Source organism: Mixophyes fleayi, chromosome 6, assembly GCF_038048845.1.
Source record: "Mixophyes fleayi isolate aMixFle1 chromosome 6, aMixFle1.hap1, whole genome shotgun sequence".
Taxonomy (NCBI): domain Eukaryota; kingdom Metazoa; phylum Chordata; class Amphibia; order Anura; family Limnodynastidae; genus Mixophyes; species Mixophyes fleayi.
Genome location: NC_134407.1, coordinates 32,394,490 through 32,413,778, shown reverse-complemented (window position 1 = coordinate 32,413,778; position 19,289 = coordinate 32,394,490). Strand labels below are relative to the sequence as shown.

At 40.1% G+C, this 19,289-nt stretch overlaps 1 protein-coding gene across 1 annotated transcript; it reads left to right on the top strand.

Annotated features, from left to right (window-relative positions):
• Window positions 1–6,169: 6,169 nt before the first annotated feature.
• On the top strand, window positions 6,170–17,209 carry SFR1 (SWI5 dependent homologous recombination repair protein 1). The gene is made up of 4 exons (XM_075216197.1): window positions 6,170–6,311; window positions 11,277–11,391; window positions 15,163–15,537; window positions 16,433–17,209. Exons 2-4 carry the CDS (start codon window positions 11,299–11,301, stop codon window positions 16,619–16,621), a joined length of 657 nt encoding a protein of 218 aa, XP_075072298.1. The 5' UTR covers window positions 6,170–6,311; window positions 11,277–11,298; the 3' UTR covers window positions 16,622–17,209.
• Window positions 17,210–19,289: the final 2,080 nt, after the last annotated feature.

The window sequence follows — 19,289 nt, the reverse complement described above, 5'->3', positions numbered from 1 at the left end:
GGAAATGGGTGTTCAGTTGTGGAGTAAACAAACCAGGGATTCCTAAATAAAATAAATGTATCCCCTTTGTTTCTTAATTTTTCCCACTGTGGAAATCAAAGAATTCTGTGTAGGGGTGTCAGTGATGTCTCTTTCCAAAGTTTTGCAGATTTAGCTGCATTACGTATGGAAGGATACCTTGTCTGGCATATTACTAAGATCTGGAGTAATTAGGCATAACAATGCTGTCTACACATATATATAAATAGTCACCCTAAATATCCTATTAGTCAGACACATTTTTGTACAGACCAATCAAATGTGCAGAAAGTCCCTTCTCTGTTTGCAGCCTCACCCAAAAAAGAGAAGTAGAGACAAAAACTTTGTGAAGTATAAGTATATTATATAAACCTTATAAGTTTTCTTTTCTTCCTATACACTTTACCAGAGTTTCCTTTGCCACATCATCATCATCATCACCATTTATTTATATAGCACCACTAATTCCGCAGCGCTGTACAGAGAAACCACCCACATCAGTCCCTGCCCCATTGGGGCTTACAGTCTAAATTCCCTAACACACACACAGACAGACAGACAGAGACAGAGACTAGGGTCAATTTGTTAGCAGCCAATTAACCTACTAGTATGTTTTTGGAGTGTGGGAGGAAACCGGAGCACCCGGAGGAAACCCATGCAAACACGGGGAGAACAAAGAAACTCCTCCCAGATAAGGTCATTTCTCATAAGGCATACATTAGAGAATGCCATATCTCTCTGACAGAGAGGTCAGTGTTCTCCACATTGACCTATCTATAAAACTATGGACAAGTTTGGTCCAGAGGGGAGACTTTTCCAGTGATGAGAATGAGATCAAGATGCACCAGGGGAGAAATACTTCCGGTACAAGGTGTTAATGTAAACGGGAACAGAGGTAAGTTAAACTGTTTAGCTGAATGTTTCCACAGAAAGTGGGAGAATTTAATTAATCCAGGTTACCAGTTACAGTGTATTATCTAGATGGACCCAATATAGTTATCAAGGAGGTAACTTTAAGGGGGGGAATTCAATTAGCCATGAAGTGTCTTGCGGACATTCCAGAGACACTTTGCGGCGGAGATTTTGACAGAATTTTTCCTTGCACCCCATAGAAGCGCAAGGAAAAATGAGCTGAGATTTCTACTGTAGTATCGCAAAAAGTGCGCAGCCACAATGTTCGGAGGAACATCGCGGCTAATTCAATTCCCCCCTAGTTGTCTCTTTCTTTGATTCATATATTGTTTTGTAATGTACAACACTGAACTGCAAATAAAAATGCAATCTTCTCTCAAGTATGGAGGCGGATATACAACATAAACATCCAAATAGTATGAAATAGGAAGAATCTACAGTATATCAGCTAAGGCAGCATTAGGCAATATTTGGAAATAATATAGAAAATAAATTATCCTGCGATGGGATAATCCAATACTGTTCAGGGTACCAGAAGCATAGCAGTATAAATGACTTATGTATACAAACAAAACACAGTTGCTGTCAGCAAATCTGAATGTATGTAGCAAAATGAAAGCATGAGGCATTAGCTCATATTTAGATCAAAGCATTTAAGTTTGCAACTTAGTATCAAGGGCCCTCATGTTTTTAAGTCCTATACTAACATCTATACTCTAAACACTGAAATGCAGTGCATTCAGATGACCGAGAGGTGAGTGCATTATATTTCGAAAAAAAGGGGCATTCATCCAGTGAAAAGTTTGTTAATGAGGATTATCACTGTTTGAAAACAAATGTAGCTAGCAAATATTATATTTAGGAAATATTTTTTAAATCTTAATCTCATTCATTGCTGTACCAAAGATGACAAAGTTCAATAACTCCTTTTTTATTTTTACTAAAGTGTGTGTTCACTTCTACATGTTTCGGGTATATTTCTGCCTCTCTGTTGGTGCAGTGTCGGTGGTGTTTCCTTCCTTCTTTTAGGCAAGAAGAATTGTGAAACAAAGTTATTTAAACATTATTCAGTTTCTGATTACCCGTTTCTGAATTCCTCGTGTATTGACCCGGCTACGTTCCTGACTACCTCTGTCTCTGGATTCCTCGTGTATTGACCCGGCTACGTTCCTGACTACCTGTCTCTGGATTCCACGTGTTTTGACCCGGCTACGTTTGACCACTCGCCTGTCTCCCGTGCTCCTGGAACCTGACCCGGCTTGTTATTGACCACGCTTCAGATTACCCTATTGCTCCTTAGATACGCACGGCTTGACCCGGACCACCTGACTCCTCTTCCATCTTGCACGCTTCACTGGTTGCTCCCTCTGAGGACCGCGACCTGCGTGTCTCTCGCAGCGAAGTCCATATTCCTTTGTGGGGGTCCCTGGTGAAGACCTGGGACACTTTAGACTCTGCGCCTCTTTGGTGAGTAGTGCTGAACCCAGTAAGCTACGCACTCCTAGTTCCGTGACAGGACCTAGCACTGTGTCTGTATCCACCAACCACCCAGAGCCAGGACCTAGCACAGTGTCAGCAATCACCAACTGCCCAGAGCAACACCAGCCATTGGCAAAGCTATGCACGCAGCTCCTGGTTACAATCTTGTCTGACTTCCTCGGACAATTCTCTGGCTTTCTTTTCTCCATGTTTATTACAGTACACACAATGGCACAAACAGGAGAATGAGTCTTTTTCTCTAGTGAAACTTGTTTAATGAGTGATTTTTATATTCCAGACACCTGCTAGTCAACACAGGTGAGATCAGTTGTAAAGTGAAGAAGAATCACCTGCTTGAAATCAAGTTATTTATAACTACTTTTATAAAGTTGTACAAATAATATTAGGGCGCTAGATAGGACCTATAAGATAATTACAGCTGCCCCTAAACGCTAGGATGCAAACCTAGACCAAAAGACAAATAGACATAAAACAGATATAGAGGCGCTAGTAATTACTTGATTAAAAAATTATTGACATTTATTGTTATAAACATACACCAGGAACATATATTCCCTAAATAGGGATTTTAACAAAAGGCTCCTATACCTTGGGTGGAGCAGGTAAAAAATCACAGCACTATCAGCTATGAGCACTCGGACAGTTATTTGAAATGACAACCAAAATAAAAGTCAATAGACTCCATAGATGAATTGAATGAAAGTGGGGATGACGCAATTTGTTAGGAACTCATATAGTGTAGAGTATCATGTTAGACTCTTGCTGAAATACATGTCCAGATGGTATAGCAAACACCATATATGAGTTCTCACAATGCCGTTTATGCATTGGTATAATTTATCAAACCAGCATCATCTCCGCATGAGACCACCAGGGAGAGAAACACAATATCAATGGTTTGAAAAGAATAAAGGGGGCAGTGCACCCTTGATCTTAATACAAGCTGGATCTCCTCTGGTGAAATATGATAAAATTAGATCACCATCTTCAGTATAAGAAGAGCGCTTAGTATAGTCAATGTAGCAAACTGCAGTTTGGAAATGTTCTTTTGAAAAAAAGAAACTCACTTTTCGTAGCGTGGTTTTGATCTCTCACCCTCTAGAGTGTCCTCAGACGGTTATTGCGGCTCACTGAAGCTTAGCGTAATATAACCTCAAAGTTTCATCTTCCAGAGCGTCCTCAGACGATTGTTGGAAATAGATGCAAAAAACTTTGAATGGAAAAGCCGTTGTTTCGTCCGTCAGTCCGCATGAGATACAAACAAACCAGATATCCGCTAGTGAGATCCCCGGGGTCTCTAGATTTTCAAGAAAAACTTTCAAAGTTATAAATGTAAAAGCTTGACGCGTTTCTCGACAGATGTCGTTTCATCAGAAGCAGGAACTTTTATAAAGTGCAAATAATTTTGTTCCCTCCCACTTAAGGATTTCTGTGTGGAATAAGCTACGATTTATAGTAATTGTTTCTGCTTTTTGCAATTTATTTCACTGGAAAACAAAGAAATACATATGTGGATACCAAAATATTTTTTTATTTCAACAATTTTCTGAAAGAAATGCTGCATTATTAAAAAAAAACAACTGTAGTAGTAAGATAATTTTTTACTACTTTGGTATTACTGGACTATGTTGGTATTACTGGATATAAGTAATTCTATTTAAAGGTGTTAATGGACTTTTAAAGGACATGAGGTGAAAACCCACATTTTTCACCCCAATTATTTTTTCCTACATTTGATGCAGAGCATTTGAAGGTGTGTGTTTAGGGAGCCCCATCTTTTTCTATGCGATATTGCATGGAGAATGGTAGAAAGAAGATACGTGGTGTCCTGCAAAATGTACATGTGCCATGTAGGGAAGACATGTATGTGGGGCCTAAATTGTCTTAATCTTAAAGTGAATGGCACTGGTTACTGAATTTACAGGATGGTTATTTTTAAGACTACAAACCCACTGGCGTTTGAAAGTTGCTTTCTAATGCAAGTTAAAATGTACATCAGATGTAGCCCATATGCATTCAATATTTTTACTTGTGTTTTAGAGATGACTGTGGTTTTCTAAAGTAGTAAAGATTAAAATTAAGCAAGTTGTTTAAAAATGCATACTTTTATTAACCTTTTTAATGCTAGTAAATGCATGTAAAGTATAACTCCCATATGTCATGCTTATGGCAGGACAATCCCAAATTGATAGAACTGTCCTACTGTCCTGTACAGACAAGACTTTGCCCTGACACCAAGGGATTGTTGGGAGGTATGTCCTGGTTGGTACTGGTCAAGGTGCCACATGCAGCTGCCGCTGATGTATAGCATATTCACGGGTTATTTTAGTGGAGCAGGGAGGTGAGCGTTACCATGTTACCAACATGGCGTGACAAGACAAAACTAAATGTTGGGATGTAGCATTTGAAATTTCTGTAGAGAGGTTACCAATTTTACGGTGCTCTCTGCAAAAGAACACATTGGTGTCAAGGGGTCTATGTATTAATATAATGCGGTGCCAGTATATATATATATATATATATATATATATATATATATATATATATATATATATATATATATATATATATATATATATGCAGCGATACATATTTAAGCACCACTGAAGTTGCCTGCAATGTTTTTCCTATTTACCATCAGCGTAGCACTGCATTGAAAGGAGGTAGTGTTATGGGCATGCACATAACACTTTCACAGCGAGGGATCCGGCAAAGCCAGAGAGGCTTCAGCTGGATCCCATAGACACTGACAAGGACACCATACATGCCCACTTTTAAGATTGGGTCATGTGACATGGTCTAGAAGGAGGGCGTGGTGACATTTCGCGGCACCATAGCCCCAACCCCCACGAGAGGAAAGCCGAAATTCACGGCATTGAATGGAGGGGGTGGAGCTTAATGACTCAATTAAGCCCCGCCCCTTGCATTCACTACCATAAATTCCACCAAATTTCGTGTTTTGCCTACTCTTCCAGGAGTCCCGAAATTTGGGAGCCTCCCAGGAATTCCGGGAGAGTAGGCAGGTATGCATTACTGTTCTGTGAAATGCAAAGCTTTATGCATTGCAGAACTGCACAGACCCCATATTTACTCTATGGCAGTGGTTCCCAAATTGTGCGCCTAGGCTCCCTGGGGTGCCTTGGCGATCTCACAGGGTTGCCTCGGCCAGGACCAGTGGTAAGCAAGGTGGGAGACTAATAATTTTGGCTTAGGGGTGCCTTGAAAAAATTATGGAGACCCTAAGGGTGCCTTGAACTGAAAAAGTTCGGGATCCACCACTCTTTGGGGACTGGGTTTAGAAATAGTAAGTGGGTTATGGCAAAAATTCTCCTGCCAAAATCCTTTGATACTTTTTTTGATTGCCATTTTTCTGCTTTAATAAATTATCGCAGCTTAATGCATAGACCCCAAGTGGTCTTTAATCACAGCACATAAAATGTGTTTGACATGCATTAGCCTTTACCACAGTGCCAGAGGGTGAAGACCCTCACTGACAAAGTCCAGCACTTTTTCAAGCACCCCGTGCAGTTGGACATTGTATTATTGAAGTCTGCTCCGTGGTACTGTCCCACTTTCTATGTAACGTCCAACCCCGTCCCGGCGCCTCAGCTGTCCGTCCCGCTTCTTCTTGGTGTAGGAGCCAGGCTCGGGGATCACAGCATGTGAGGGAGGGGTGAGACACTGCGGTCAGTAGAACAGACTGGCGGCGGCGCAGGAGCAGTTACCTGTGACCGCCGTCCCCATAGTACGGACATTGGCGGGAATCCTGTGAGGTCTCATCTCGCGAGACTGCGCTGAGCGCCAGTGTGACCTGTACCCGAGAGAAGCTGCAGCCGCTGCTGTACTTATAGGGGGTCACTGACACGGAGCCCCCCTCATAGGTGAGCATGTTGTAGGACTACATTGTACATACTGTAAGCTGACATACAATGCATTACATTATTTGCTGTTATAAGAGATCGATAGAGGAAATCACTGGAGGTGTTATGTGACATATATAAATCAGTGGTGATGGGTCAATGCAAAGGGGAACATTCTCTCAAGTCAAGTAGTCCCTGATCTGGATGAGAGACTATGAAAAATAATTCCTATAAGAGAAGTATAATTTTTATATTGTGAATGAGGGTTGATTAAAAAGGACTTGCTTTTAGTGATTACTGTTAATTGTACTGGGACCTGTTAATTGTACTGGGACCACCATCTTGTTCATTATTCTGGCCCACACAGCCCAGGAAGTCGGCAAGAGCCCCCATGCATTTTAGTGTGATGCTGGTAATCTAAGGAAGGGGTGCATGTTGTTTTTCATGCTCCCATAGAGTCCTGGGGCTGTTTTTTCTATGACTCCCTATAGGCAGCGTCACGTATCCTTATAGACAGCAAGCTGCGATGCACTGTGTTCTGGCACCTTTCTGTCATAGCCACCATTAATTTTTTCAGCAATTTGTGATACAGTAGCTCTTCTGTGGGATTGGACCAGACAGGCTAGACTTTGCTCTCCACATTCATCAATGAGCCTTGGGTGCCCATGAACCTGTCGCCAGTTCACCAGTTGTCCATCCTTGGACTACTTTTGGTATGTACTAACCACTGCATACCGGGAACACCCCACAAGACCTGCTGTTTTGAAGATGCTCTGATCCACTCATCTAGCCGTCACAATTTGTCACTTGTCAAAGTCACTCAGATCCTTACGCTTGCCCATTTTCCTGCTTCCAATACATCAACTTCAAGAACTGACTTCACTTGCTGCCTAATATATCCCACCCCTTAAAAGGTGCCATTGTAACAATATAATCTATTTTATTAACTTCACTTATCGGTGGTTTTAATGTTGTGACTGATCGGTGTATATCATATAACAGACCAACAATGACTAACATAACTCGGTAATGACCAGCATACTATTCCTCTATAATAGTCAGTCTATCATACGCTGTAGCAATAATCAGCTTGTCATCCCGAGCACGCGTCATATTATATGCATCACAGTTTTATTCATACACAAAATATAGATGATATGGCCTTATAATTTCAGTTCCACATACATAAGGAGCTGCACAATATATAAGCACAGTATACCTCCCAACATTCCAAAACTACGGGAGTAAATTAAACTGCCCATGATATGCTCACAACATGGCCATTTTGTCATGCGTCCTTTGACCATTGATATTGGAACTGTTTGGCGGTATACGTCCATTAATGTCCAGAGAACTCTACAAGGAAAGATATTGCACATGTCTACCTTGTGGCATCTTTCATCTCTGAGAAAACGTCCTGGCCTATCAGACGAGCCAAAAAAAAAAAGCTTGATTTTCCTGGATTACTGATCTTGGATTTCCACTCTTGAGATTGAAAAGGGCGCCATCTAAAATTTTACAGTGCATGGCTGTGTATATCTCATAGTGTCCTCAGAAATATGTTAAATTGTGATACATGTTGTCTATGGCAACAGGACGATTCACTTTAAAGGCTAATTCCAACCAAAATGCAAAATTTTGTTAAAATTCAAGTGATAATTCTCACTTCCTGCTGGCGCCACTGTTGTTTAAACTATGGCGCCTTTAGGAACTGCATGTTCCTCTGCATAGCGGTTTTCAGTTTTAACTCCAGTTTGTCAGTCTGCCATTCTATGCATGATTTGGCCTATTCTACAATGCGGAAAATAGGGCAGAATGACAAAACGTAGTTTAAAGTACACCTCTTTGTGCTATGTTCCCGAAGGCCAGAATTGGTGTTATGCAATGGACATAAGGGGCATCCAGTGTAAGTACTAAATATGGACAGTATATGGTTAATTTTAACCTTTCATAGAGAAACCCTTTAACAGTGCAGTGACACACCAAGTTTATCTACCCATGTTATATCTATCCAGTGATTCTGCCATATATTCCTTCCTTTGCAAATCTACAGTCTAACTACCTACACAGTGAATAATCCCTCTTATTGCAATGAAAACCATGATAGTCACAGTGGAATCCCCCCTTGTCATTTGTACAGTACTTTTTGTAAAAGGTTTGTCAGACAAACCTTTTTTTTTCTCCAAAGGTAAATAACCCAAGTTTGTCAAGTCTCATAATTTAACCCATACATTGCCTTAATAAATAAGATAACCAGTCTCTGAACCCTTTCACTTTCTTATTTTTTTCTTATATACAGGTAACCAAAATGGTAACCCATATTCAAGATGCGGTCCAACAAAGTTCTTTTCATAATAGCAAAATTTACTTTGCTTCTCAAGCATCCCAGGGTTTGATTTTGCAGCAGCTGCCTTACTCTGGCTGATGTTAAGCCGGTATATAAGTAGACAATATGTAAAGTTTTTTACATGTTGCATCTCTCCAATTGTTTTCTATTTAATGTAAAGTAGCATAACTCTACATTTGCCTACATTGTGCCTCTTCTGCCATTTCTCTGCCTAGCTTGTCATTTGATTCAAGTCCTTCTGTAGTAAATCAATGTCCTGATTTTTGTATAGCATTGCAAAACTTTGTGTTACTTCCTAGACCACTCAGTAATATATGTAGCACAAGGTGTATGTATTCCATTTATAACAACACTTCCTATCCCTCAGCCAGTTCTTCCCATGTAAATATTTTCTCATAGTTCCAGTGCTTTTATCTTCTGTTCAATCTGTTATATGGAACTATATCAAATGTTTCACAAAAGCCAAATTAATCATATCCAGTACACTGCCAAGATTTATTTTCCAGCTTACTTCCTCATAGAAACTAATCAGATTAGATTGGCATGACTGGTAATTTAAACGGCATTGACGCTGTTATTTTATTTTCAGTATTACGTTTCTGGATGTTATCTGTTAGAATTCCCCAATATAATTTAACCTCCACTGATTTTAGGATCATTAGTCTGTAATTTTCAGGGATTGATTTTACTTACTTTTTAAATATTGGGACCATGTCTAGTGTTACTGTTTATGTTGATAAATGTAGTATGAAATGGTCTATCTGTAACTGAACATAGCACCCTCAGCACACATGGATGCATACAATCTTGGTAAGGAGCTTCTCAATCTTAGGCGGGTTGCCCACTGGTGTTTAAATGCTGCGCCTGCCTTGTGTTTTTCATGTGACTGCAAGTTACAATAGAACCCATTCTGGTCAATGCATGTTTCATTTCAGTGCATTCATAACATGTTAACGCAGTAGAAGTCCATTCAGATCTATGGGAACACATTGTATATACCCATAAGGTGTTTACACAAGTGGTTTAACTAGTGCTGTGGTTTATTTTTCCCATTGTTTTCTTTTGCCCATTTATTTATCCCATTCATTGAAATGGAGTTTCTACATCTTGAAGACCCTCCATTGAAATAAATGGGCTATAGAGCTGAAAGTGGGCTGTATAAATGAATGTGCCATACACACCAGTGGAGCTGCACAGCACTGTTAATTTTTTATTTCTTTTTAACATCAGTAGAGATTTGGTTAAGCTCTACAGACATCAAAACAGGATGTTCATGTGGCTAGAGCGTGAGCAGCTAGAGGAGCCTTGGATAATTGAATTAACTTTTATTCAATGGTCGGCACTGAACTGAGCAGTTTGAGAAAGCTTAATGTTTTTATATTTTTCTTGAGTTGAAGGGAGGCGGAAGTGTCAGACGTGCACAAGTCTTCATGCTTGCATATACATGCACTCTCTTTGTGGGCATGCACAGTACATATTTTCGTAATTTATGTAATGCAAATGGATCTATGTCCAACTCGGCATCAGGTCCCCTTGTCTGTACATTATTTTATTTATTATTTTATTAGATAGATAGATTAGATAGATCTTAATAAGTCCAATATAACTCCCCGCTAGTTGATACTTCTGCCACCTTGGAAAGGTAGTTGTCATTAAGACTTAATAAAAATCTGTTTCCCCTGGCAGCACTTCTAGTTTCAGTATCACATTGTATACCTGGCAGTGTTCTCCCCAAAAATTTTTATCTGCTGGATGGCATCAAAAAGTAGCTGGGTGGTGGCCTTTGCACAAATTAAATGTTGAAATAATGACCTTATATTGATTTAACACTCACTACTCACTATGATGAGCCCACCGACAGGCAGTGGCCCTTGCCACCTGGCACTCGTGATGCAACCGAACGTCGCACTGTCATTAGTGCCAATAAAGCATGGGGAGAACACTGCCTGGGTTGTTGAATTCTGGCAGCGTGTTTCTCTGAAGCAGTTCTCCTACACTTAAGTTGTGTACACACTATACATTTTTCAACCAATTATCTTGCCAATCACACTATTGTTAGCTCCGATATTGCATTAGTGAGTATGCTCCCACGATCATGTTTTATCGTACCAAAGCATCTATCGTTTTGTGTGATTTGATTTTATAAACAGACTAAAAATGTAAACGATAGAATGATGTCAGGCATCGTGGAAGTGTGTATGCACTCACAACCAGCAGTGTAGGCAGTCATCTGTAGTGTGCGCTGAGTCACGATCTTTTTAGCAGATGGTTATGACAGATGAAGAGCACAGGTCTGAAGGTAAATTGTGTAGGTGTGTACATATAAATTTGCATGCACTTTCAGTTGTTTGTAAAATTGTTACAGAAATCACATCTGCAGTACTTTTTTTGTAGTGTGTACCCAGCTTTAGATTCTGGTAGACATGTATAAACTGGGATCAGGTAACTGTGGTCCCACAGCAGATCATCAGTCTGTATTTTTAAATTTCCAGTGCACTAGTTTTTATGTACCCCAGTATGTGCAAAGCATACAAATACAATCTGCAATACTTGAGAAATTGCATTCTCTTCATTCTTTGTAACCATGATTTTATTTGTTAGTTTGTTTTTGACATGATATATTTATGTATTCTTTATAGGAAAGCTTGGATCAAACCAGCAATGGAGACCCCTTCCGGCTGCTCTCCATCACTTAGTAATTCCAAGAAGTATTTCGGCTCCCCAGATCCTCAAAACAACATATCTGTTAAACAAGTAAGAAAGAAGCCTTCATCTGTTTCTAATGTCTCTCACTGGGAGGGGGGGGGGGTCTACCTTCCGTTAAGCTTGGTCAAAGTATAAACACATTTTTTGCACATTAATTGCACATTACAATGTATTGCAAAAAGCATAAGAACCTACAACTGCATTGCAATTGTCAGGGGACTCGGCAGCAGTGATGCCTACCTGACAGGAAAAGCTGATTTGGACTGGATCCAAATGTCCGCCAGGTAGTGGTTGTGTAATAAACGCCTTGCTTTTTGAAGGTTACTGCTTTTGGAGATGCATTGAAGGTGTCCTGCATGGGGTCCAGGACTTAACTGAGGTGACCCTATAATCTGGATGGAAACCATGCTATTATAGTGGAGAAAACGCGTCAGTAAATTGCACTCCTTGCCAAATAACACCAGTAGGACCTGAGGTGAATTTTCTTAAAAAGACCCAGGATAGCCACAGTTTGCATAAAATGTAATATGTTTATATTGTTCATGTGTGTGGGAATTTGTTTCATATATAATTATAGAACCAGTGATATCTGCCATCAATAAAAAGAAAGCCCAAACACAGCAGGACAAACCAGCTGCCAAAACAAAACCTATGCATCTCTAGTCATTATAAATATTAATTAGCAATTAATATTCATCAACTGTAAGCAAACTATAGTGCAAAATTATGTAGCAAACTGAAACCTTGCAGCTTCAGTGAGTGTTAAACAGATCACAGAGTTATGATTTTGAAGTTTGGAGACTGACAATTTAAGGATGTATCCAACCAATTTATTTATATTTATTATTGGAAGCCGGCATCGGTGCTTTCTTCACTCAAGTGCACCAGAAAAGTGCATGAAAGCAAAATAAAAAACAAAAAAAGTGCACATCTGTGCGGAACTTCAGGCCCTCGATCCAATTATTCTGTCAGGGTGCAAGAGTCTCCCCAAGGTTAGGCAGGGTTCCCTTTGCCCTGGAGTCTGCTGAGGCTTTGCCCAGGGCACCGAATCTTCCTCTGCTTCTTCCATTGTGTGTAGGTGACAGGTCCACTTCTAACATGCTTTATTCCCTAGACAAACCTCACCCGTTTTTAAATATTACAAACTTTGTTGCACTTATGTGACAGCTATGCTAATTTGTGACATGGCATTGTAACTATTGGTATGCATAATTTATGTTAATTTATCTGAATCTGTAGCAGATATCGAAGACAAACATGCGGCAGTGTGCAGGAGTACAGGTGGTCATACCCAGTGCTCCCCTCACCAGAGCCACAGGGCCTGTTTCTCCAATTAACCAGTTTACACAGGGTGCCATTGTTTGTCTCATAGCCATGGCCGAAAGCTGGGGATGCAAGAAGCTGCTTGTTATTGATTCTCTCTGTGTGTATTTTAATGACTAAATATTTTTAATGAAGCCCTACACTACAGAAACGGAGAAGACTGTTTTAGCATATAGTTCCACTTCCCAAGTCTCCACTAACGAGAATCAGCAGGCCAGTGAATACCAAGAAAGTGAGAATGCTGCTTTACGTAACTGACACAGTGTTCTAAATCATAAACATCACACGTTATATCATATTGTTACAATTTTAGTTAACATTTTTGACTTTATAGCTCATAAATCTTGTGTAAACGAAAAATGTGTTCTCGATTCCTCGGGGAAGGACAGAGGGTAGAAATGATTGCCCCACTGGTTTTTTTTTGTTAATAAATAGCATTGACTAAACATTTAGGTATCTCTGTAACTTATCTGTATATGTTTTTATATGAACCTGAGAATTCCCAAGATGAGTCAGCCTTACTGCTTGATTTTTACGTACTGAAATAATGATCTTGTTTTTTATATTGTGGGGGCTTCAGGTAGCTATTTGACAAGAGCCTTAGGCAGAATTTAAAAATAAAATACTGACTAAGAAAGACACTATGTCTGTATCGTCTTTGTTTGCAAGAGTTAAAGGGTCATAAAACTTTACATACAAGTTATTACAAAATACTTATTGCAATTTTTACTGGAGTTAACGGAGCACTCCCAGTAAAACAAGTGTAACTGAGCTGCTGTATACTGGGGAGTGTTGAAGTGCCTCTAGGAACTTTGGTTGGACAATCCTTTTTATTAAGTTGACACTGCCAATCATTGAGAGGGGTAATTTTTCCATGTTTGAATCCTAGTTTTGATAGACTCCATCAGAGGGTGGCTTTTTAGTGGAGTGTACCCTCATATATTGTTAGATACCCATATACCTAAGAATACTAAGTAAATATAAGAGTCCACTGCAGAAGAAATTGCTGAGATTTCTCCTCTGGGGAGTCCCTTCTAATTGGAAACATTGGATATAGATCATCTGATCTTAAGACCATATCCAAACCCCTCCATCTGAAGCAAACTTGTCAATAACTAGCCTGCTTCCTCTAGGAATATCGTCCACCTAGTGGGCAATTGTATCAGCTGATTTCCCATGTATACCTGGATAATGAGAAAGGTGGCTAAGGCAAACATTGTAAAGGACAGTGGGCATCCCCTACCCAACACACAACCAGTTACAAAGGGCAGCATATAACAATTTAACTCTGGTAATAAGAATGGGACCCATGCCAAATTTCTGTGTTTCCCAAACATAACTTCACTGCATCGAATTGAAGGCCTACGTAGCATTTATATATGCCACCAGCTCCCCTCACCCCACCTCTGCAGATGGAAATAGATCGAGCGATAGATCCAACCACCTATCCTCCAGGCTGGCTAGTTTCTCATCATTCACCCGATAAGGTAACCTATTAGCAGGGCAATAAGTACTGACATAAGTACATTTCTCCAACAAGGTATCAGTCAGGAGAGAATGCAGAAACACATGCTACACCATGCTTCTCCAGGCCATGCCCCCAAAGCTGCAATCTGTTTGCATGTGGCTTCCTATTGATCTGCTCATAGTGTGGTGGTACTACAACAGTATTGGAGCTTGGGTAAAAATCAGAGTGAAGTTCTAGTGGCTCCATGAATTTTACCGGATTCTTATCTGTAAGTTATTATTATGCGTATACAGTCTTTGAGTGAGTTCAGATACTCCTCTGCCTGCTCTGGAAGTTGTTTCAGCCCTGGCAGCATATTGTGATGTGCTATTATTATTATTATTATCGTTTATTTCTTAGGCGCCACAAGGTTTCCGCAGCGCTGTACACTGCACAAACAGTACACTATACAGGGTAAAACAATACAGAACAATAAACACAAAGTACCAGAACTTCAGAAACTCCAGGCAGGCAAATACTGTAAAGACGGAGCGGAAGAACAGGTGTGGAGACAGGAGGGGAGAGGGGCCCTGCTCATATGAGCTTACATCCTAAGGGTGCTATCATAGTATAGCTCCTTTATAATTCATTATACGGGGACTAAGTGCTGTAATCACAACTGCTTACTGCAGAGACCTGGCTGGAGTGTAGGGTGATCAGCAGTTATACTGTGGTTGCAAGGTAAGCATAGTTAGTGTCTTACAGAAAATTTGTTTAGATACTGGATACTGAGTGATTTATAGAAATAATTACCATTATGGTAATCCTAAAGGATTGGGGAGGGATTTTTATAACTGTTGAGCCCATTTAAAGTTTTATACATTTTTTGATTTTTACATTTAAGCTTCAAGGATTTTTTTTTTTTATAGAAATTGGTACGTGATAAGGTACACTTTTGTTTTATCTTTACGTCCATATTGAATACTATTAATACATCTGCATAGAATTTGTGTGATTTATTCTTAGGCTTTTTGTTTTTTTTCTTGAAGCCCATGAGTGCAACTCTTCAAGAACGGCTCAGGAAATCTCGGCGATCGTTCAGTTCAACATGTACGGTGGCAAAACGGCTAAAAATTGATTCTGATGAGAGTGAGATTCCTGTAAAGTGTACCGGTGATCCCTCGCCTCCGCAAGGCGTTAGGAAACGCACTGTGGAGACAGGAGAGACCTGTGGCCCTCTCTCCTCTGCAGATTCCAGCATTCCAGAAGGCAAAACTTCTTCACTGGAAGCTCACAAACTAGTCACAAGTACTGATACCAGCTCCCAGCATCCGCTCCAGGAAAAAAGGGGACTACTAAAGAGAGTTGAAGAGAAGGAGGAGATTCTAAGGAGACTGAAAATGGTTAAATTATATAGATCTAAGGTAATAAAGAATATTATACCTCTCTATGTGATTCATTATCATGTTTGTAGGATATGTTTATACATGGGGGAAGCCTAAGATCGGACATGAATGTGTATTTTGCATGTCCAAGTGGCTAGGAATTTTAAGAAGAACAATTTGATTGGTTCAAGCACATTTAATGTATACATGTCACCTACACGCAGTAGAGGCAGCCATTTTTTAAGCTGACAATGTTCCACCTGTCTTAGTGACGTTACTTATTTCTAGTGTATTGATAGGCTGAATTCTCCTGACTATTGTGTTATCTAACAATATGGTTGTGTCCACTGTGTAGGTGATGGATAGACTTTTACAGGTCACAAACTGCTCACTCCTAGATCATATGACTGCTGAAGCGGGGGCATTTACCCACATGTGGTTATGGCTCATGTCACACAAGTGATAACATTGCAGACTTTTAAACATGGTTCCTAACCACTAAAGCACTGACCTATAAATAGAGATTAGGAGCTGGATATTGGACAGTAGTTAATTGCTGGTCTACAATCATTACAAGTTATCAGTGCTTTAGTGATTAAGTGCCACTTATGAAAGTCTGTGCATAATTGTGTTCTTTACCATTATATGCTCTACAACAGAATATTAGTAACAGAGCTGGATTTTTTTTAGTGTGTGTGTGTATATATATATATATATATATATATATATATATATATATATATATATATATATATATATATATATATATATAATATGGAGAAATGGGTCATATCCACTTGTAATATGACAGTTGGGTCAAAGTGTTCCATTGTGGAATGTATAATAGAACAGTGTCAGCAAAATAGTTCTGTCAGTTGCCAAATGTAATTTTTTTTCTGGTTTTAATGTTATGTTTTTTCTTTTTCTAATTTAGAACAATCTGACCGAGCTACAGTGTCTAATAGAAAAATGGAGGAAAAGCAGCCAGCTCTTGCTGTATGAAATCCAAACCACATTATCGGCAGAAAGTAAAAAGATAAGTCTAACAGAACTGATAGAAAGCTGTGGGCTGGATGAGAAGTTACTACACTACAACAGAACGGAAGAAGACTTTGATGAATAATGTCCTTAGAAATGACCACATTTGGGAGAAGAATTTTTTTTTTTTTTCTGTTTGTACATCCTTAATTGGACATATTTAAAGCCATGTCCTTTATGAGTTGGTTGGCACCAGTAGATGAGCTGGAAGAGTAATGCTGGACAAAGACGTGCCAGTCCTGGGACTCGGCCCAAGCGGCTAGATTACTTCCCAATGTGGGCAAATTGGATGAGGTCCGGCTCTGTTTGGCACTTTTGGTCAGAGGCCAGGTCAGACCAGGGCTTGTTATTGCTCTTGAAGATTACATTTTGTCTGATAGTTATTGTATTCTGACAGCATTTACAATATGCCCAATAATCTCATTGATATCAGGAGAATAATTATTAGCCATTGCACTTGTTTTTGGCGTCACACATGCCCCCGGGGGAGTGCTAAAAATCAAAACGTGACTAAATCTCATATGTTGTGACAAGTGCCAAAATACTGTCTTGTACTTTTTTGCTACTTGTACTGCATTACACAATCTTTGTGTCATGTCTATATACTGTGAGATTTTACACATGTCACTGTTTTATTGTAAGCGTGTTCTCTTCTTCAATTTTTGATGCTCTATTTATATGCATTGCTTGCTGAGTCTTCATTTACCAGACCTCTCCGCACAACACACACCACTTAGTACCAAATGCCTTGCTCCCGAATGTCCCACTTAATTTCCTATTTTTGTTACATGTGGTGAATTAATTCATTGATATGAGAGGTGTTTTTATTTTAATACCAATTAATTGAGCCTAGATTATTGCATTGCATAGAATGAGTGAGAAGTTTAGCGTCAGAACATTTGGTATCAGGTGAAAAGAGTCTTATTGGATGGTCTCTGTTACTGTTGAGGCTACGGAGTTTTACTATGATACATTCCTATTTGTACCAAAGTGACCTGTAGTGCTTACCAATGAATGTGCTTTATTCTCTTTTCTAAGCTTGTCAGTGATTTGGTTTAACAAAATAGTTATGTCCACTAATGAGTTGTTATGTGTTACATTACGATTTTCATCTCCAGTAATCAATGAAAACAACTTGAATTTCAATCTACATTTTACTAAGATGTTACCGTTCTTTGGGACTTTGATATAATCCATCTCTTAGTTAAACAGTTTATTAGCAATTATCTATAATAAAAGTTATATTTTAGTAAATTGCTACCCCGGAGTGCCTCTAGATACACGTTTCTCTTCACATTCTCATGTAAGGTTTTGTTTAATGAAGTCGTCTTCAATACCCTAGTTCATACTACGTTCACTCCACCCAACTCCGCTCCACCTGTGCAAACTTCCGGTCTTCTGCCCATGCGGCCATCTTGCTCTGCAAACCCTTTGCCCCAACGGAATTTTTCTAACACTTGTGGGTCACACAGTGGGTTCAAAGCTCCATTTGCGCTGTGGAGCTGCTCTGTTTATAAACGACCTGTATATTTTTGTTTGAATTTAAAATATCCACTTCAAGACTGGGGAAAAAAACAGTGGGAATTTTGAGACGTATTCAGTTTGTAAAACTAGCCCTTGAGCAAATAGTTTCCCCTTAGACTTTTAAGAAAAAATATCAAGTTTAAACCAGAGCTTTGCATTCTGACTCCAGGCGAATACTTTCAAATGTGTAATCACATTTTTCTTAGAACTTATGAAGTAATAATTACATTTTTGGAAACACCATTGGTTGGAATTTACAAAAAAAAAAGTTTTGCATTTAATCTGTAATACGCTGTGAACCCACCATATGGAAAGGGCAATATACTATAACTTCTTCACTTCTGTGATGAAAGGATATATCTTCTCTAAAAAGATAAAGACAGCAGGATTGTTCGGAACTCCCAAGCCAGTACAGTGAAACTCGGGGACTACTCTGAAGGCCCGGTATTCGCTGGAGCCCCTAGTGGTGGGGACAGATTTGGCTGCAGACCGACCGAGGGTCGAGCAACGTGTACTGACTTAAAGGAGAACCCAGGAGAGAGTGATTGGCAGGCCGAAGTGAGGAAGAGATCCAAGGTCAAAAGGACACTAGCACAGATACGAAATCCAGGGACAGGCGAAAGGTCAGGTGCACAAGCGAAAGGAGCAAAATCCGGAGTTCAGGCAAATGGTCAGGGTCAGAAGCGAGGGTTCAAAGGTCCAGGAACAAGCAGAGGTCAAAAACGGGAAGTCAATCAACGGTAATGGTAACCAAACAGGGAGCACAAGCAGGTAGCAGAACTGAGGACAGAACGCTATAACCGGCAGTGAGGCTCAGTCCTCACTGCCCTAAATACTCCTGCTAGCCAATCAGAGCCTAGCTCTGAAACAAGTCACAGCCCCTGCCTGATTAATTTCCTATAGGTTGCGCTAGACTGCGCATGTGCCCAGCTGTTTTATTGCGCCCAGAGCACCTATGTAAAGTTCTCGGCGTCCAGCCGTTGCCCTGGCAACGGTCGGCCGGATTTCCGGAAGTGACGTCCCAGTTGCCATAGCAACAGCCGGGACGTCAGAAGAAGCAGGAACTGAGTCGCGGCGGTGCACGCGGCCGCCGCGGCTCGTGACAGTATCCCCCCCTTGAGGAGGGGTCAAGGAACCCCGACATCCAGGCTTAGTGGGAAACCTCCTAAAAAATTCTTTAAGTAGTTTCTCAGCGTGGAGACGCTTCTGGGGTATCCAAGTTCGCTCTT